Source organism: Drosophila innubila, chromosome X, assembly GCF_004354385.1.
Source record: "Drosophila innubila isolate TH190305 chromosome X, UK_Dinn_1.0, whole genome shotgun sequence".
In the NCBI taxonomy this organism is placed as follows: domain Eukaryota; kingdom Metazoa; phylum Arthropoda; class Insecta; order Diptera; family Drosophilidae; genus Drosophila; species Drosophila innubila.
This window is the reverse complement of record NC_047626.1, coordinates 1834227-1852116: the sequence shown is the minus strand read 5'-3', so window position 1 is coordinate 1852116 and position 17890 is coordinate 1834227. Positions and strand designations below refer to the sequence as shown.

Below are 17890 nucleotides of genomic sequence, written 5' to 3'. Positions count from 1 at the left end.
TACATTAATTTTATGTTTTTCTAATATTGCGCAATTATTTGACACTTCGGATTAAATTAAATCATATTTAAATCTTCGAATAAATTAAACCAAATAAATTTAAATCTTCAAATAAATTTAAATTAAAATCAAAATTTGATTTCTTTACAAAAAAAAATATTTTATTAGTACAAAATTTAGAGAAAAATGTAAAACAATACAAATATTTTGTTGTATGAAATTGAACCAAGGTTCGAGCCCAAGCCTTAGTTCAGGGGGTATATAAGCCAATTCGCGAACCAAACCGATGTCTTGCTCTATGGTTCAAACCTTTTACAATATTTTGGAGGTTTGCAGCTTTGGTTTTAACCAATTCAAAATTCAAATCAGTGTTTTGCTTATTTTTAAACATAGTTAATTTTAATAAAAATTATTTTTCTTAAATAATAATAAAATTGCGTAAATTTTTTGCCTTTGTTAAAACACTTTCTTGAACAACTGTATGCAACTGTAACATAACCGTGCTGTTTTTTAAATTTAAATAAAACTACGATCTTAATGTCTAAAGTCGAATCTATTTCCTTGCCCCAAAATTTCTGATATCCAATATTGTGACGAACGATATGAAATTATAAATAATAATAAACGGTAAATATTCCTAAAAATAATAAATTTGCGTTTTTCTCTGTGCATAAAAGTTATTTTTAGGTATAAAGAATTGTCACACTTTATTTTAATTGTTTCTATATTATATATTTAATAACGTTTGTCACAAAATTGAGCATCAGAAATTTTTGGTCTTGAATATGCCTTCGTTCTTAAAAGTTTGCCTTATAAGAAAATTTATTTTACTTTTTATTGTTAAATAAGAAATAGAGTTAAGCTTTACTATTTAAAAGTGAAGTTTAAATGAAAACTAGAGATTTCAGAAAAATAAAACAATTTGAGAAAAAAAAATTTTTTTTGCATAATTAATAAAATTTGAATGTAAAATGAGTGCATGAACAAATCACATTAATTATTTGATAATAAGATTTAAAATCAAAGTCAATTTTGATTGAAAACTAATTAATTTAATGCTTAAATAAATTCTATAATTAAATTAAAATATTAGAACCTTAATAAAACACGAAAATTGCTTTCTTTCTTTTTTTAGAAAAAGGGATCTTTTATTTATTTATTTTTTTAAATATACAATATGTTCTGCGAGTTAATTCAAGCCCATTTATGTTTACACGGATTTCGTTTTCGATATATGTATTGTAGCATATGTAAGTATTGTAGGTAGTATCTATATGTCTGCATATATAGTCGCATATATGTATGTGAGAATGTACAACATGCATAATGTCAACTCTATATGAATATATATATGTTTGTTGTCGGAAGTGAATATATTCTATGCCGTTAACGAGTATTTCAACTTGTGGTTAAAAGTGCCGTCTTAAAAGCCGTCTTGTGAGTACTCAACTGTTGTCCACAGGACATTGCTAGGATATACAGTATATATATGTTAGCTACTTACATATGTACAAGTGTTTCAGAATCAGACACAATTAACTACTTTTTTAATGCTTTTTTCATTTAATTTGCATTGAAAAAAAGTTGTGCTTATAAAAATAACATTGAAAAAAATGCTGCAACTGCAAAAAACTTTAATTATAATTAAACATTAAAAGTAAATCAATATTTCTGTTGAAATTACAAAATTATAATGAATGCCTTTTTTAATAAGCATTGACCAAATTTTGACAAAATTAAATTTTGCACCTCAAAAAATATTTAAGAAATATTAAAAGTTTAAAAAATGTAAAATGTGTAAGAACAAGATTTTCTCTATTTTTAAATTCTTTCACATTCTTACATTTTCTAGACTTCTTAAAATTCATAACATTTTAAATTCATAATTTTAACTTTTCAAAAATTTAGTTATCAATGCCTTTTAAGGAGTTTATTGTAATTATTTAATGCCAAGATAAAATTGTAATTACATTTTCTGCTTCATTTTAGCTAAAAACATTTTCATTAGCACTACTTTTTTCAATGTTAATGATAATGTTTATAGTCACAAATCTGTTCTGTACACCGTACATATGTAAATTGCATTTTAACAGGATTCTGGATTTCTCTCTTTTTTTTTTGTTGTCTGTTCTTTTTTTTAAATTTATTAATTACAAGCTTATGTATAGGTTATTCATGCTCAAAAAAGTTGCTGGCTGCAGCCAATAAAAAAAAAAGAAAAATAATTGTAAGCATTATTCTAATTTGCACTGTGTGTGCATATAAAATAATTCAAAATTGGATACAAAATGGGTTACGAGTACTTAGGTGGCGACATTTTGATTCGTTATTCAAATTGTTTTTCTTTTTTTTTTTTTGTGTATAAATTAGTTTACTTTTAAAATTATATACATACATATATATATATATTTATATATATATATAGAATTAATATTGTGTGTAACTCTAGCTTTAACATCATTTCATTTCAATTTTTTTAATTTCTTTCAGTTTATTTGCAGCTCTTTCTCAACTTTGTCTTCTTTTGTTTTTTTTTTTTTCTAGTGCAATTTTACATAAATTCAGTCGTGATTTAAAATTTCTTCTTCACTTTTAGTTGGTTTTCTTTGATTTGCATTTGCATTATAATTTGTATGTTTTAAATAAAGCTCAAGTTAGTAATACACGCATAAATATTCTAATTGTTTTGCATTTACATAATTGTTTATATTTGTTAAACATATTTTTAATTATCAGACATAAATGCAGCTCAAACTTAATGTTGTGAAATTAAGTTATTCCAAATTAGCTGATTTTTTGTTTTTCTTTTCTATTTGCTAGACAAATGCCGTTGAGTTTTCCTATAGTTGAAAAAAGCGATAAACTAATGTTATTAATGAGTTATATAACAATTTTATGTTTGTCTCGTTAATGCGGATAAAATATGAATTCGGATAGTCCAACAAGTGTTAACAATTTTAATCTATATGTGTATAATAGGTATATAGAAATATGTATGTGTTATGTGTGTATATAATTAGATGAGGCATTACCTAGATGATCTCGATATCTGATAGTCAATGTATATAATACCAATAAAATTAGTTACACTTTTGTTTGCCTTTCATTGATTAAATTGAAATTCACGCTTCTAATTAAAATCGCATCTAAAATAAGGACTACGACTGCCTACCTACAATCCTCAATATATATATAGATATATTTATATATTATTGCATTGTGAATAACAATAATAATGTACATATATGTTATTACAATTATTTTTATAAATATATGCAGAGTTTTCAGATGAGCGTTAATGTGAAATGTCTTCGTCTTCATCGTCGGCGTTATTTAATTTTATTGTATTATTGTAAGCACAATAAAAACAGCTAAACAGCTAAAAGTACAATTATAAATTCTACAAATATTATAGAGTTCTTCAATAATTAGATCGCAAACTCAAACTCGTAAACTATTTTTCTGCAGTTAATCAACTTTTTGTTTTCAAATTGCCAACTTTTAGCAAAAATACAATTAATTAAATTATTTAACAGACTGATGCTTAATATTTTAAAATAAATTTAGAGTTATTACTGAATTTAAATTGAATTAAGAAAATTATAATATTTACGCTTTTATAACTTTACAATTTTGAAAAAATGATATTTAAAAATAATAAATTTATTTATTATTCATTTATACACAATTTTCTGATTTTAAGCAATCAGTGTAATATATTTAGCATTAAATTACGAAATTTGTCATATTTTGTAACTTTAAAATTATTTAAAAATTCGAAAAAACAAATGATATTATGAAAACCGTTGTGAAATCGAAAAGTTTTTATGCTCATTTCAACAGTGTTGCCATTTTGGCTTATTTAATTCTATTTCTAGCATATTTTTGAAAGGCTTTAAACTTTTTTAAGCTAGAGAAAAACAATTAAAGTACAAAATAATTTTTATTAAGTGCATTAAGCTTAACCTTTTTATGGCATTTTATTTGTTTACTTTAACAATTGTTTCAGATTTCTTTGCATTGTCCAAATACTGGATAAACTGACTGTGAAATTTACGAAATAATTATTGAAAAACTCCAAGTAATTTGTTTTATAGTTTTTGTTGTATTTGTTATTATTCTGAATGTGTTTTGTCTAAGCATCTATGCATCTTCTAGGTGCCTTTTCTATTTATAATTTGCTGCTTAGTTTACTTGTCGGTTATACACGTACATAAATATTAGTTATTAAAGTTAATTGTTGTTTGTCTGTTTTGTTTGTTTGTATCTTTAGCCTAAGCAATGTTGGCGGTGTTTTTGGTGCTTGATCCACATATTTAATGCATGTGCTACTTAAATCTTGATCTTCGTTTTCATCATCATCATCATCATCATTATCATCCATTTCAACATCATCGATGCAACAAATTTATTAAGCGTAATAACGCACTCTTCAAATGCGGAAGGCAAAAACGGAAGCCAACAGAAGAGAAATACATTAAAGTAAATCGCATAACTAAGTTTACTATAAGTATAGTATATTTATCATATATTATATATTGAGTGTGGATCGTTTGAAGAGCGCAGTGTTGTGTTCCGAGCGAGTTTTCTGCTGGTTTGTGAATAATTGTGAATAATTCTCTAAGAATTTGACCAGGGAACGTAACAATTTATAAAAAATATAATAATTCAATTCTTGATTTTTGTCAAAATATTAAGAAAAAAAAACTTTAAGCTGTTCAAGCTTAGTTGACTTGAGGTCTAGATTTATGCTCAAAATAAAACAAAATAGAAATGTCGCTACCAAAAAAATCAACATTAAAAAATTGAAATAATTTAGTCTTTCAACTTTTGGTCTAAAACAATAAATTGTGTAATAATAATTGCAGATCAATTTGTTTTTTAAAATCTTAGTATAATTCTTGTTTTCAATTTATTTTAAAAAGTATAAAACTTGGATACACATAAGAATAATACCCAAAATACCACAAAATTTTGTTTAATTTTATTCTGGTAAAGTGGATATTTTTCGGAATATGCAATCAATTTTTATTTTTAATTTTCAACAATAAATTTATAAAAAAAAAAGCAAAATTATAAATTTATTAATAAGAAATTTACTTATATTTTGTGAAAAAAAGGTTAGTACTTTACAAAAAATGTTGCAAATCAGAAATATACTAAGATTTTGTAAAATAAAAATTGACTTTCAATTAGTATTTTGTAATATTATTAACTTGATCTATATTTAAGAGTTGAAATTAATAAATATTTAAAAAATGCAAATTAAAAGTTTTTGTTTCGGTTTAAAGAATCATCCTTTTTATCCAGTTTTTTTTTAGTTTTGATTTTTATTTCGAGTCATAACTCTGATTTGCGATCCCTGCATCAAAAAGTCATGAGAAAAAAAGAAACTATTAAATGGACTTGGTGGATAAGCTAAAACTTATGAAAATTGTTGATATATATTCTATGATATTTTTGTAATATGATCGAAGTTTTAATTGAAATAAATGAAAATGATTGTTTAAAAAATCATGTGATTAATTGCTGTTTAATGACGAACTGTTTGGCCGACTTTCTAACTGACGGACTACGTTTATTTTAATCATAATTTCCATAATTTTGGTTTTTGTTTTAATTGAAAACAGCACTGCCATAAAATAAGGCTCAGATCACGTTAGGCTTAATTAATAATTATTGTTGTTATTGTAGCTATAAATATTGCTATTGCATTTTGTTTAGATTTTGTTTTTCTTGTTGTTGTTGTTGTTGTTGATGTTGATGTTGTGCTTGCTTTTGGTTGTTGTTGTTGTTGTTGTTGTGCTGTGTGACTCGTTTTTCAACATGATGTTTTATGATGGGAATTAGTTTTACTTTTTTGGGGGCTTTTTAAATTCCAAGACTGCAATTAGACAAAGAAAGAGAGAGAGAGAAAAAGAAAAAGAGAAATAATCTCAATTAATAGGCCATCAAATAATAAAATTTATAAAAAAATTATGCAATACATATATTAAGTATTTATAAAAGGTTGCAAATATCAAACAAATTTAAGTACGCTCGGTTTCTCAATTAAAAGTATTTGAAAAGAATTTTTGTTTTTCAAAAATTGCTATAAAAAAACAGTTGGAGAAAAAACTTTAAAAAATGGATTTTGCTTAAGCAATGACAGAAGCAAATTTCCTTGAATTTAAAAAACTTGTACGAAAATAAGAAGTTTAACATGAGAATCAATATTTCCGACCTTTGGTTAAAAACATGTTTAATGAGTTGAAGCGTTTTGAGAAAGTCCCAAAAGGCGAAAAAATGTATATTTTCTTTTGTAATATAAAGTATGTTGTATAAATTGTGGACTGAAATTAGTTTAGCCGAATTAAAAGTGTACTTAATATACATTTATAGATAAATTGTTCAAGTTGTGCGTCGTCTCATGAAATGCATAAATTGAATTGTAAATTACTTGAATTTCATGTTAAATGTTGGCTTATATCTATGAACAATTGATAAATTGACAAATTGTCAATGCATCGCTTAAGATGTAATTGTGCGTTAATTGCAAATACTTGTTATCATACAATATATATACTATATTGTATATGTTAATGCATTTATCCATTTATCGATATGACAATCTGTCGGTGGGCAACACACTTAATTCCAAAATGGTCTGCTAAATCATTAGATAACGAGACTTATCAGCTTATCAGCTAATTTATGACTTGCCAATTAATATCAATGTCATGGCAAAAGACAAATGACAAATTGTCATGATTGGATTCATTGGGAATCACATCAAGTGTACATTAAATCGATTAAATATGTTTGCCAACCCACAACAGACAGAGACAATTATACTTTGTGATTGTGATAGAGAGAGAGATGGATAAATGTGACACTCTCTCTTCACTCCGCTTGCTCCTCTTCTTCTACTTCTTCTTCTTACATTCGTGATCCCTTCTGCTGCAGAACCTTGGCGCGATCATTGAGTTCCAGTTCCCGTCCAGCTGTCGATCCGCATTCCTTGGAGACGACACAAAGGAACTCGTTGTTCTCGAAAGGACCATAATTTGAGTATTGCATGCCAACGGAAATCAATTGCTCGAATCGCCAACCATCCGACAGCGTTGAGATCATCTGCAATTCATATTTCAACGATATCATAATTAAAACACTTTCGAAATAAGTTTTAAAAAATATAAAAAAAACAATTGAAGCCAATTTCGAATAATAGCAAGAATTTTCAAAACAAAGAAAAAAAGAATTTAATATCTAAATACAGAAAGGGAAATGTAAAAAGATATCGATATTAAAAAAATTAAAGTGAAATCCAAAAATTGTATTAAGAATTTCAAAAACAATGACTAGAAGAACACAAAAAAAATTAAAAATCCAAGTACAGATGTAGAAAAGAAAGCAAATTTCGAGTATCTTTTTAAGAATTACAATATCAAAGAAAACTGTCACTTAGAATACAGATAAAACATAACAAAATAGGAATGCAAAAACAAAAAATGCAAGAATGGAACAAATTGAAAATGCAAGTAAGAAAAATATTCGAATTATAACAAATTAGATAGTACGACTTCAGTAAAATAAGCATAAGTAACATTGATTTTTATGAATATTAATTATTATTTTACTGTGCGCACAAAATCGGACAACAAAAATACTTTTTTTTTCAACAATTGCAAGATTTTCAAAAAAGCGTTTGCGATGTCCAAAAAAAGAATGTATTTTGTAAAAAAAAAAAGTATTTTCTAAAAAGTATCGCGATATTTTTAATTAAAATTTTTTTTTTTTTTTTTTTTTTTTGGAAATTTTTGCTAGTTTAGTTTAAGTTTTAATATTTAATTGTGAAATTCAAATTTTCATAATTTTAGTTTTGATTTCTTTTATTTTGGATTCCTAATAATTTTCTAGTTATGTGTTATCAATGTATTTTTATTTAATTTTAAGTTATATTTGTAAAAATATTAAACTTTCAAGTTATATTTAAAATTTAATTTAATTTTATTTTTGTGGTCATTTTTTTTCTTTCCAATTATTTTTCCACGTATTAAATTCCAAATAACATTTCTCCTAATTTTCTCCTAATTATCTTGTCTTTAATATTCTCATAACATGTTTTTTAGTTTTGTGTTCTATATATTTTGAATTCCTTTCAATTTTAAGCACTTTAGGAATATTTTCTGAAACTAGTTGTATGGTATGGGGATTGCATATAAGCCCGTATCGGGATATTACCTGTGTGAGCTCCTGTTCGCGACATTGCAGGACACGGTAGACACGCTTCTTGTCCGCATGTGGTCTCTGCATAAGGAATAGTTAATAAATAACATAATAAAATAAATTATTTAAACAATTTCTATATAGATAGACAGTCACCTGATCTCTGTGACAGATGCACTCCTTGAGCAGGGCAATTAGTTGTGTAACATTATAAAATTCCGCCTCCTCCAGGACACCCTCTTCGGATACGCCATCCAGGACAAGTTTGCCATGTCGCAAATAGTTGAGAACTGGTGCAAAATACTTGGGATCTCTGTCAATTAAATAGGCGCCAGTTTCATCCTGTCAATCATCAAGAAAGTGGGGAAATCAATCAGTCAATCACAATGACAAATACAAATACATATTGAAATCTATTCTTATAAATGTAGCTTTTCATATTATATCCGTTTCGAGTCAATTACTGAGTATTGTACTCATATTATATGTTTATTTATTTCTATTTCCGTCTCAAAAGTTATTGATATTCAGTTTGTTTAATCAATTAAAATAATTTCATTGTAATATACGTATTGAAAATGAACTTGTTTATTATAATAATTTGTTTCTAATTGGTTAAATAATATACATTTTATGTTTATGAGCATATATGTACATATAAAACTAGTCAATTTAATCACTATGCATTTAACAATTTACGAATTTAATTGGTTAATAATTATAGAAATAATTAGATAAGATAATTTAGATATAGTTGTAAATACTTTAAAGTAGTTCAATCAATCATACATTTTAAACATTTTCTTTAACTTTCCTCTTCTTTGTAATTTTTATTATTTGTAAAAATTTGTCTATTTTTTCCTTTTTTATTTGCCTGCTATATATGGAAATATTTTTAAAAATTTGGCAGGAATCTATTTGAATTTGAAAAGTATTTTCTATTTCCTACTTTATGTATTTCTATATTTATTATTTTGTATTAAATTTTAAATGTATTTCATTTATGGTAATTAAATTGAATGCATGCGAAGATTTTGATATTGGGCATTTAAGAATCCATCAGCTCGATATTTGTTTGTGTTTTGTTTTTTAAACAATTTAAGCATAAAAAAAGAAATACAGACAGCACACGACCCACATCGCCTCACACTCCCATCGATTATCTAGTTACCTGTGTGTGTGTGTGTGTGTGTGGGAGGCAGCACAAAAGAATTTAATCAATAAAAAAGAACAAGGGGCTCCGCCCTCTGCTCGCTTCGCTCGCGGTGAGGTGCGGCTACAGTCGAGCACGCTCGACAGTAGGATACCCTGATTGGATATCCAGTTGATTTTCAACCAATTGTTCCTATGCCAGTTATATGATATATGGAACCGATTTTAACAAATCTGGTCAGAATGTACATAACATTACTGCATATTCTATCAGTTTTTTAGGATGTCTTAACAAAAAGCTTGTTCATACTAAAACTTAATTTTCTACCGATCGGTCCCATGACAGCTATATGATATAGTTGACCGATTTAAACGAACTTCGGCCAGGATGAACAAAACCAAAATTAAATGCATATTCTATCAGTTTGATTAAGAGATCTCAAAAAACAAACAACTTTTTCATACTAAGACTTAATTTTCGATTGAGCGTCTCTATTGCAGTTATATTATATAGTTTACCGATTTTAACCAAATTTGGTCAGGATGTATAATACCAGCCCAGATGCATATTCTATCAGTTTGGTTCTGATATCTCAGCAAACAAAAAACTTTTTCATACTATAACTTCATTTTCGATGTATCGTTCCTATGGCAGCTATATGATATAGTGGTCCGATCGAAAAATTAAAACAGCGAATTTGATCTGCCTATGGTATCCAGGAACCTACATACCAAGTTTGAAGTCTCTAGCTCTTATGGTTTCTGAGATTAACGCGTTCAAATAGACGGACGGACAGACAGACGGACATGGCTTAATCGACTTGGCTGTTGATCCTGATCAAGAATATATATACTTTATGGGGTCTGCCACCCCTCCTTCTGCCTGTTACATACATTCTGGCAAACACATTATACCCTTTTTTGCCCATTTTCAATGGACTTAGGGTATAAAAAGAAAACAGACTACAAAACAAAAAAGAGAAAAACAAACATGCAAACTTTTTAATGAAACTATTTGTGCATCGCAATCGCAATTCCTCAATTACAATTCACAATTTACAATCACAATTCTAAATTGAATTTTAAATTGAAATCGAAATCGCTATCGACGCTAACGGCATTTATTGCCAACGATTCTTGTTTTTGTTTTTGTTTATAAAAGCGGCCAATGGCAAATGGCAAATATGCATACACCAAGTCAAGTAATTATTATGACAATGAATGAAATTAACATGTTTAACACAAATAGTTAAGCCTAATTAATCTCATTATCTCAATTTAAAAAAAAAAAAATGAGAAAATTACTCTTAATTTTTTAATTTTTTATTCGAATACTAAAAGTTGAAATCATATTTAATTTTTTTTTTTCGAAATTTCGGCATAGGTGTTTAATATTTATTTAAAGAAATTTAAACATAGGCTGTTATTTTCAATAGTTATTTTTTATTTCTTATTATTTTCTTAATGGTTTACTTTTAGTTTCAATAATCCATATTAAAATTTAGACACAAAATAATTGCGTGTTTTATTTGGTCAAAACAATTACTTGAATAAGTGTGTGTTCACTTGTTTATACCATTCAATGCACATGTTATATTTATTATAAGCATTTTTGTCCTAATTATTGCGCTATACCAAAAATGTTTTAAATGTTTGTTGTTATTTCTCCCCCCTCCACCAACCCACAAATAAAAAAAACAACAACAACAGCAAACAAATCAAACAAAAGCAAAGAATCATCCAAATGTGACATTAAACTTGTTTTAGTTACAAATACAGTTTCTGTTTGTATATACATATGCTTATACAGTTAGTCAGGAAAGTATTTGGACACAATAAAAATTCACATATTTCGGTTTTTTTATTTTTAAAAATAGTTAAAGACAATGAAAGTTGTTTGTCTTTCAGTTAAACTTGTCTTAAAAACCATATAAAATAAAATACAAATCTAAAAACAAAATTTTTCTTTTTTTGCAAGAGAAATATTGCAAATTTATTTATTGGGTCAAAACACTTATTTTCAGGAACCGCAAATAATTATTATAATTATTAAAAAATAAAGTTTCGATAAAATAATAAAATAAAAATAAATATTTAAATTTGTATGTTCAAATCATAATAATCTTATTTTATTTTAAATATGTAAAAAAAATCATCTAGAAAAAATATTTTTTAAGTTGAATCTAAATATAAATTGAATCTAAAAATCTTTTGTATATAACAGAATCTAAAAATATTCATAACACTTAAAAAAAAGTGTAATTGTTACTTTTTATTTACAAATTATTTATTTTTTTTAAATTAAACTAATTTAAAAATTTTAAAATACTTTTTTAAATAAAATAAAAAGTATACATGGCTTAAATTTAAAATTAAAAAAAAAAAAAATTATAATTGTTACTGTTCCTGGTTCAAGCACTTTCTTTACTGACTGTATGTGTGCACTAAACGCAGTCTATGCAGCCCACTAACAACTAACAACGCTGACGTCGACGTCGACGTCTGCAGCGAAGCTAAATGCACTTTGGGACGACCCTGAGAGCTGCTGCTTCTGTCTGTGCTGCTTCTGTCTCTGCTGCTGCTTCTGTCTCTGCTGCTTCTTCTACTTCTGCTGCTGCTGCTCTTGCCTGTAATTGGGGGGTGGGGGCGTAGTAATTGTTCGCGGAATGTCCTGCATTGGTATTGGTAGTGTGTGTGTGTGTGTGCTTGTGCACATTGACTTGCAATTTTCGGCTGTTTTTGTTTTTGTTTATCGTTTAATTACAGTTATGCATAGCTGGCAGCTATGAGCGCAATGTCCGCTATAAATCTATTTACAAGCATGCCAATTATACATACAGTGAATCACAAAAGTACTGCCTCACTTTCAATATTATCAATTTTGTTTTATTATAAAAGGTAAAAGGTTCTATTTCAGTTTTTTTCTTTCGATTCCGGTATCAGTACCGGTACGTAACGGTACAACAAATCAATTTTGAAACATTTTAAATTTTAAGATGTCGTTTTAACATAAATATGACATCGAAATAAACAGACCTAGGGCAAAAATACAAACTTAAAAATTATTGAATGCAGAATGTATTTGGAAGCCAAATCTTGATCAAAATGACATTCCGCTTGAAAATCGGTTCAGTTTTGATCAAGTTATGACAGTTTGAAGTTGGTCTGACTGCGCATTTAGCCACGTTACAAGTCCAAATTTTTGTTAAATTTCACATGATTTTTTTGTCAACTCTTTGTCCGAGCAACTTTACCACAATCGTAACGATACAAACGTTTCGGTATTCGATTTTTGACAGAGAATTTTCATTCGGTTACGATTTCAGTTCCGGTACTAAAAATCAAACGGCTAGTTTCGGTTAACATTTCCGGTGTTATTTCCTGGTTTCTTGGTATACAAATTTTTGAACTGACCGTAGATTACGAATTTGAGTTAATATTTTTTGCGAACAAAATCGATGCACCCTAATGTATGCAGTGTTGCCATTTTAGCAATTTTATTGCCAGATTTAGCACTATTTTTAATTGCAAAGGTAGAAAAATTGTTGAAATGGTATAAAATAAGTAAAAAAAAAAAACAATTTTTTGTTAAATTTTAGTATTAGCGCCATAATATAAATTAGCAATACTGTAGCGTTAGCGCACAATATTTTGGAACAGTGTATGTACAACTAGTGGGTCATATTAGCTGGTAGTCACTGTACTTGCAGTAATAAATGTGTGCTTGCACATTGACCTGTAATTTCGGGTGTATTTGTTTTTGTTTATCGTTTAATAACAATTCTGCATAGCTGGCAGCTATTGTACACTATAAATATATATATGTATATATATGTGTGTGTGTGCAACTCACCCGATCTGATATTAAATCACAGTCTTCTTGTATGAGACGCGAGAGAAATGAATTTGGGTCACGGGAGAGCGTTGTTTTTGTTGTTAAAAAGTAGGTGCCACCCACATTTAATTTGACCCACTGGTCAGTGCCTTGTTTTTTGAGCACTGCATTTGGATTTGAATTCGGATTCGAATTCGGGTTCGAATTTGGATTTGGACTCTTGCGTGAGTTAATAAACACTGTGCTCATATTTGTAGTGGTATTGGTAATGCTGATGGTATTTGTATTTATGTGTGTGTGTGTGTGTGCGCGTCTCTCTTTCGCTCGCTCGCTCGCTCTTTCTCTCGCTTGGCTTGTTCTTGCTGAGATAAAGATAAGGATGAAGATGACAATTCTGCTCCTGCTGTTGTTGTTGTTATTACAATTGCATTCGCCTTCACATTCACATTCGCGTCGTCTCTGTCGCTGCTTCTTGTGCTGCTGCCTCTGCCTCTGTCGCTGCGCTGCTGCTGTTTGCTTTGCTGCCTTTGTTATTGTTGTTGCTTGCACACTTGCACATATACATATACATATACACGTGGTTTTGTTGCCACAGCAGAGACCAATTAGATTCTTTCTATCACCTCGTTATTATTGTCGTTGTCTGCTTCAGCGTCGCTGCTGCTGCTCTGCCGCTGTCGCAATTGTCACCTTATTTGAAGTTGCCTTGAAATAATCTATTTGCTGCGTGCGTTTGTATGTGTGTGTGTGTGCATGAGTCCCTCTGTCTCTCTGTGTGTGTGTGTGTGTGTCTCTCTGTTTGTTTGTCCAGTTTTCAGCTCATGCTTCTCTTCTTCTTCACTGCTTCGTTCGCTTCTTTGTTGCACCTTTCGTTATTAATTTATTGCAAACTTCAATCTCGCTATCGCTCGCTCGCTCTCTCGTTCTCGCTCTGCACTATTCTACTTGTTTCTGCTTCAGCCACGTTTTATTATGTGCAATTCATTTATGTCACCGTTCCATTTGCATTTGATGATGGCGAATTTATTTTTCATTGAACATTAAAAAACAAAACACTGCCAAAACCGATAGACTGTGGTGGTCGGCCGATAACACTAAACTGCAACGCTGTGCGACTGAACTATACACCATCGATAGTTACGTGAGCAACTCTGGCAACAGCTGTGCATGACAGCAAGCTGATAGAAACACAAATAGCAAGCGCACAGAAAACTGTCTGCTGCAAAACTGCCCCCTATTTTTAAGGTAATGGTTTAAAGTGCGCTAAAATGCGAAAGGCAAAGACTAAATCTAAGAGTATTAATTTAATAAACTTTTGATAGTGGATAATAATAAAAAAATGTATTAAAGTGACAAATGAATATATTAATGAGATAACATTGAAATTCGCACATAATTAGTACAAGAAATGACAGATCTGGCAGCTCTGTCGCCGTTACGCCTGCGCAGTAAATACAAATCAAAAATCGCACGCACTTTAGTTGATATTTAAGTCTTTGGTAGTGTAGACGTGTTCGAAGCGAAATAATAATTAATTTAGTTAAATAAAGATGCACATAAAAACAGCAGCGACTGGCAGAATGAACAGAGTGATGGTGGCAACTCTTGTGGCAGCTCTGCTGCTCTCTATGACCTTGGATTGCGTCAGCTCAATGCCGTCGCCGATGTTATATAAGCGAAATCCTGACGAGAAATTCGAAGCTGGTGAGATATATGAGATCTCATATTTTTTTTTTCTATTTTAAATAATCAGTAACTTAATTTTTGTTATCTATTTATTCAATTTAAATTTTTTATAATCAGTATATTAATTTTTTTCTAAACTTGTAAAATTTAGGTTTATGAACTTTTCATATTTTGTAACCTGAATTTATATCAGTAAGTCAAACTATAAGTACATTTTTTATATCATAATTATAAATAAATTATGATTTTTTTTAAGTGTTGTAACCTTGTATAAATATATGTAAATTATTCGAGTCGTTTCCTCATATATATAAGAAAATATTTCAGATTTAAATTTTAAAATTGGTTTTAATATTTATGCCTTAAATTAGAATAAATATGTAAATATAAATTGATAAAAATTATATATACATACATACAAACTTAAACAATTGAAATCAGTAATAATAATAAATAATTTAATTTTAAGTATTCAATTTCAATATAATAATCTTGCTGCTCTTCTCTTATTCTCTACGTTTTTCTTCGGAAGATTTGGTGGCCGTCTCCTCGACCGTTATACCGCTGACAGTGCTCGAGGTCAGTTATGGCCTCGGTGGGAAGCCAAGCGACGAATACAAGGCGTCTTATCTTCGCAAGCTGCGTAAACAGGTGCAACAACGCTCGGAGGCGGCAAGTGGGCGTGGCACTGTGCTAACCACCGGTGAAATCACCGCTGAGGAGCTGCTGACAGCGCCAAGTGATGCAGATACGCTCATTACAGGTATGTCTCTCTCTCGCTCTCTCTTTCTCTCTCTCTCTCTCTCTCTCTCTCTATCTATTTTTCATCTCTCTCTCTCTTTTTATCTCTGATTTTTAATGACATATTGATATATAACTCGATAGATCTTTTATTGCGATAATATATTTTCGAGCGATATTTTATGTTCCACCAATATCGATGTTACTGGTTAATATATCGGTTTTTTTTTCTAAACATATTTATCCATATTGATAATTTTCAAAAATATCTAGACTCTGACTAGATATTTTCATTATCCATAAAATCGATATCTTTTGATATCAAAACATCCAGTAAAATCTATTTACATATTTTCCATATACTATATATAAATCTCTTAGTCCAGTTTATATAAAAAATATTATTGTTATTGATATTTAAAAAATCTCTATTTAAACATCTTCAATTGCAGCTAAATCTAAGCAGTTGGAATCCGCCAAAGTCAAGGCGGTTTAGTGGAACTGGAACTGCAACTGGAACCGAAACTGGAACTGGAACTATAGCTAGACTTGTAGCAGACCGAAACAAATTTTGTGTTGGCGTTGCGTTGGAGTTGAGACTATGATATCATAGCTACAACAACAACCACAACCACAACAGGCTGTATTTAGCTAATAAAATAACACAAAAAAAAACATGCAAGAAAAATTACTATCGACTCGCCGAAGATTTGATGCCCTTGGAATTATTGAACAAATTTCTTAATTAAAATAATAATTTTTTTTAGTCATCTTAGTTTTTTGTCAGCAGTAAATAGTTATTTTATTAAAGTAAAATATGTATTTGATAATATTTCAATTATTTTTCAAATCAATTTAAAATTTTAAGCAAAGTTAAGAAATAGTTAAAAAAAAAATGCAGAAAATTTGAGAGTTTTTGTACAAAATTGCAGTACTGGGTAATAAGTTACGACTTTTTTATTTGCCTTTAAATATTTAGATAAGAATTTATCGTAAAAAAGGAACAATTTTTTAATAATTTTTTTTTAAATAAATATTATTATGAGTTTTTTAATTAAAAATAATTTTAATTAAATTAAACACAAACAATTGTTTTTATTAAGTTGAAAATTTGGAAACCAAGAAGTTTTTTATACAAAGTGATATTTCCTTTGTCAGTTTTATAGTAATCCGATTCGGCTGCTTACAATTTTTTTTATAATAATAATAAATAAATGAAAAAGTTTTTTGTTTGTTGAGATATCAGAAAAAACTAATAGAATAAAGATATAGATCAAGTTTGCTTTAAATCGGTCCACTATATCATATCAAGTCTTAGTATGAAAAAGTTTTTTGTTTTTTGAGATATCCTAATCAAACTGTTAGAATATGTCTTTAAGTTGATTTTGTACATTCTAACCAAATTTGGTTTAAATCGGTTTCATATATCTAATAGCTGCCATAGGTACAATCGATCAAAAATTAACTTTCAGTACAGAGTACCTGGGCACAGGGTATCCTGCTGTCGAGCATGCTCGACTGTAACCGCCCACTAGTTTTAAAGTGTTAAAATGATATAAGAAAAAAACTAAATCAAATACAAGTCAAGGCAAAACAACTTCGAGTCGAACGACTTGCGAGCTTTTAAGAGTTGATTTTACCTAATTGGCAACTGACAACTGGCCAACTCACTTGCCACCAAATGTGGCGTGGGTGGCAACTTAGCCCTGTTATTGATGCCATCATCGCTGCTCAACGGAGAACAGAAATATGTGAAGGGAAAACTTGTACAATGTACATCAATAATGTCCAGATAAGATTACCTGACCAGGAAGTAAGAATGTTGGCCAATTCAATTCAACCAAAATTCCATGCAATGCAATTTATAACAAGACGCTACAGATAAGCTGCTCGACTGTTAGATGCCCAGTATAAATATGAAATAAAAAAAAGGTGGGGGGCTCCTCCCACTGCTCGCTTTGCTCGCCAGTCTAAAATTAATAATAAAAATATACATATGTAAGCAAAATTCCATGCAATGTCATTTAAAACAACTAAAGACGCTACAGTTAGATGCCCAGTATAATTATAAATTAAAAAAAACTAGGGTCTCCTCCCGCTGCTCTCTTTGCTCGCCACACTAAAAATAATACTAATAATATATCTAACCAAAAATCTAGCAATGCGATTTAAGGCAACTAAAGAAAAACAGGGTGATCTACCCCCTGCTCACTTAGCTTGCCTGAGAAATAATAATTATTATATTTTTAAATATTTATATAATAAAAT

At 29.0% G+C, this 17890-nt stretch overlaps 2 protein-coding genes across 2 annotated transcripts; one reads left to right on the top strand and one right to left on the bottom strand.

Moving 5' to 3' along the window:
- Positions 1 to 5522: 5522 nt before the first annotated feature.
- Positions 5523 to 14311, bottom strand: LOC117794239 (BTB/POZ domain-containing protein KCTD5). Its single transcript, XM_034634821.1, has 5 exons — positions 13214 to 14311; positions 8365 to 8550; positions 8224 to 8289; positions 6923 to 7113; positions 5523 to 5884 (listed from the first exon to the last, which is right to left on the bottom strand). The coding sequence occupies exons 1-5, from the start codon at positions 13442 to 13444 to the stop codon at positions 5872 to 5874; spliced, it is 687 nt and encodes a 228-aa protein (XP_034490712.1). The 5' UTR covers positions 13445 to 14311; the 3' UTR covers positions 5523 to 5871.
- Positions 14312 to 14732: 421 nt separating this feature from the next.
- On the top strand, positions 14733 to 16428 carry LOC117794248. The gene is made up of 3 exons (XM_034634833.1): positions 14733 to 14899; positions 15414 to 15644; positions 16075 to 16428. The coding sequence occupies exons 1-3, from the start codon at positions 14746 to 14748 to the stop codon at positions 16116 to 16118; spliced, it is 429 nt and encodes a 142-aa protein (XP_034490724.1). The 5' UTR covers positions 14733 to 14745; the 3' UTR covers positions 16119 to 16428.
- The last annotated feature ends 1462 nt before the right edge of the window (positions 16429 to 17890 follow it).

What these genes read in the sequence shown, in the direction of transcription:
- LOC117794239 (XM_034634821.1), bottom strand. Translation starts at nt 13,444, where the DNA reads ATGAGCACAGTGTTTATTAACTCACGCAAGAGTCCAAATCCAAATTCG. An exon ending in GTGATTTAATATCAGATCGG is followed by an intron (nt 8,551 to 13,213) that starts GTGAGTTGCACA and finishes GATGATTGACAG; the next exon opens with GATGAAACTGGCGCCTATTT. An exon ending in GCGAACAGGAGCTCACACAG is followed by an intron (nt 7,114 to 8,223) that starts GTAATATCCCGA and finishes TATGAATTGCAG; the next exon opens with ATGATCTCAACGCTGTCGGA.
- LOC117794248 (XM_034634833.1), top strand. Translation starts at nt 14,746, where the DNA reads ATGCACATAAAAACAGCAGCGACTGGCAGAATGAACAGAGTGATGGTG. An exon ending in TGACGAGAAATTCGAAGCTG is followed by an intron (nt 14,900 to 15,413) that starts GTGAGATATATG and finishes TTTCTTCGGAAG; the next exon opens with ATTTGGTGGCCGTCTCCTCG. An exon ending in TGCAGATACGCTCATTACAG is followed by an intron (nt 15,645 to 16,074) that starts GTATGTCTCTCT and finishes CTTCAATTGCAG; the next exon opens with CTAAATCTAAGCAGTTGGAA.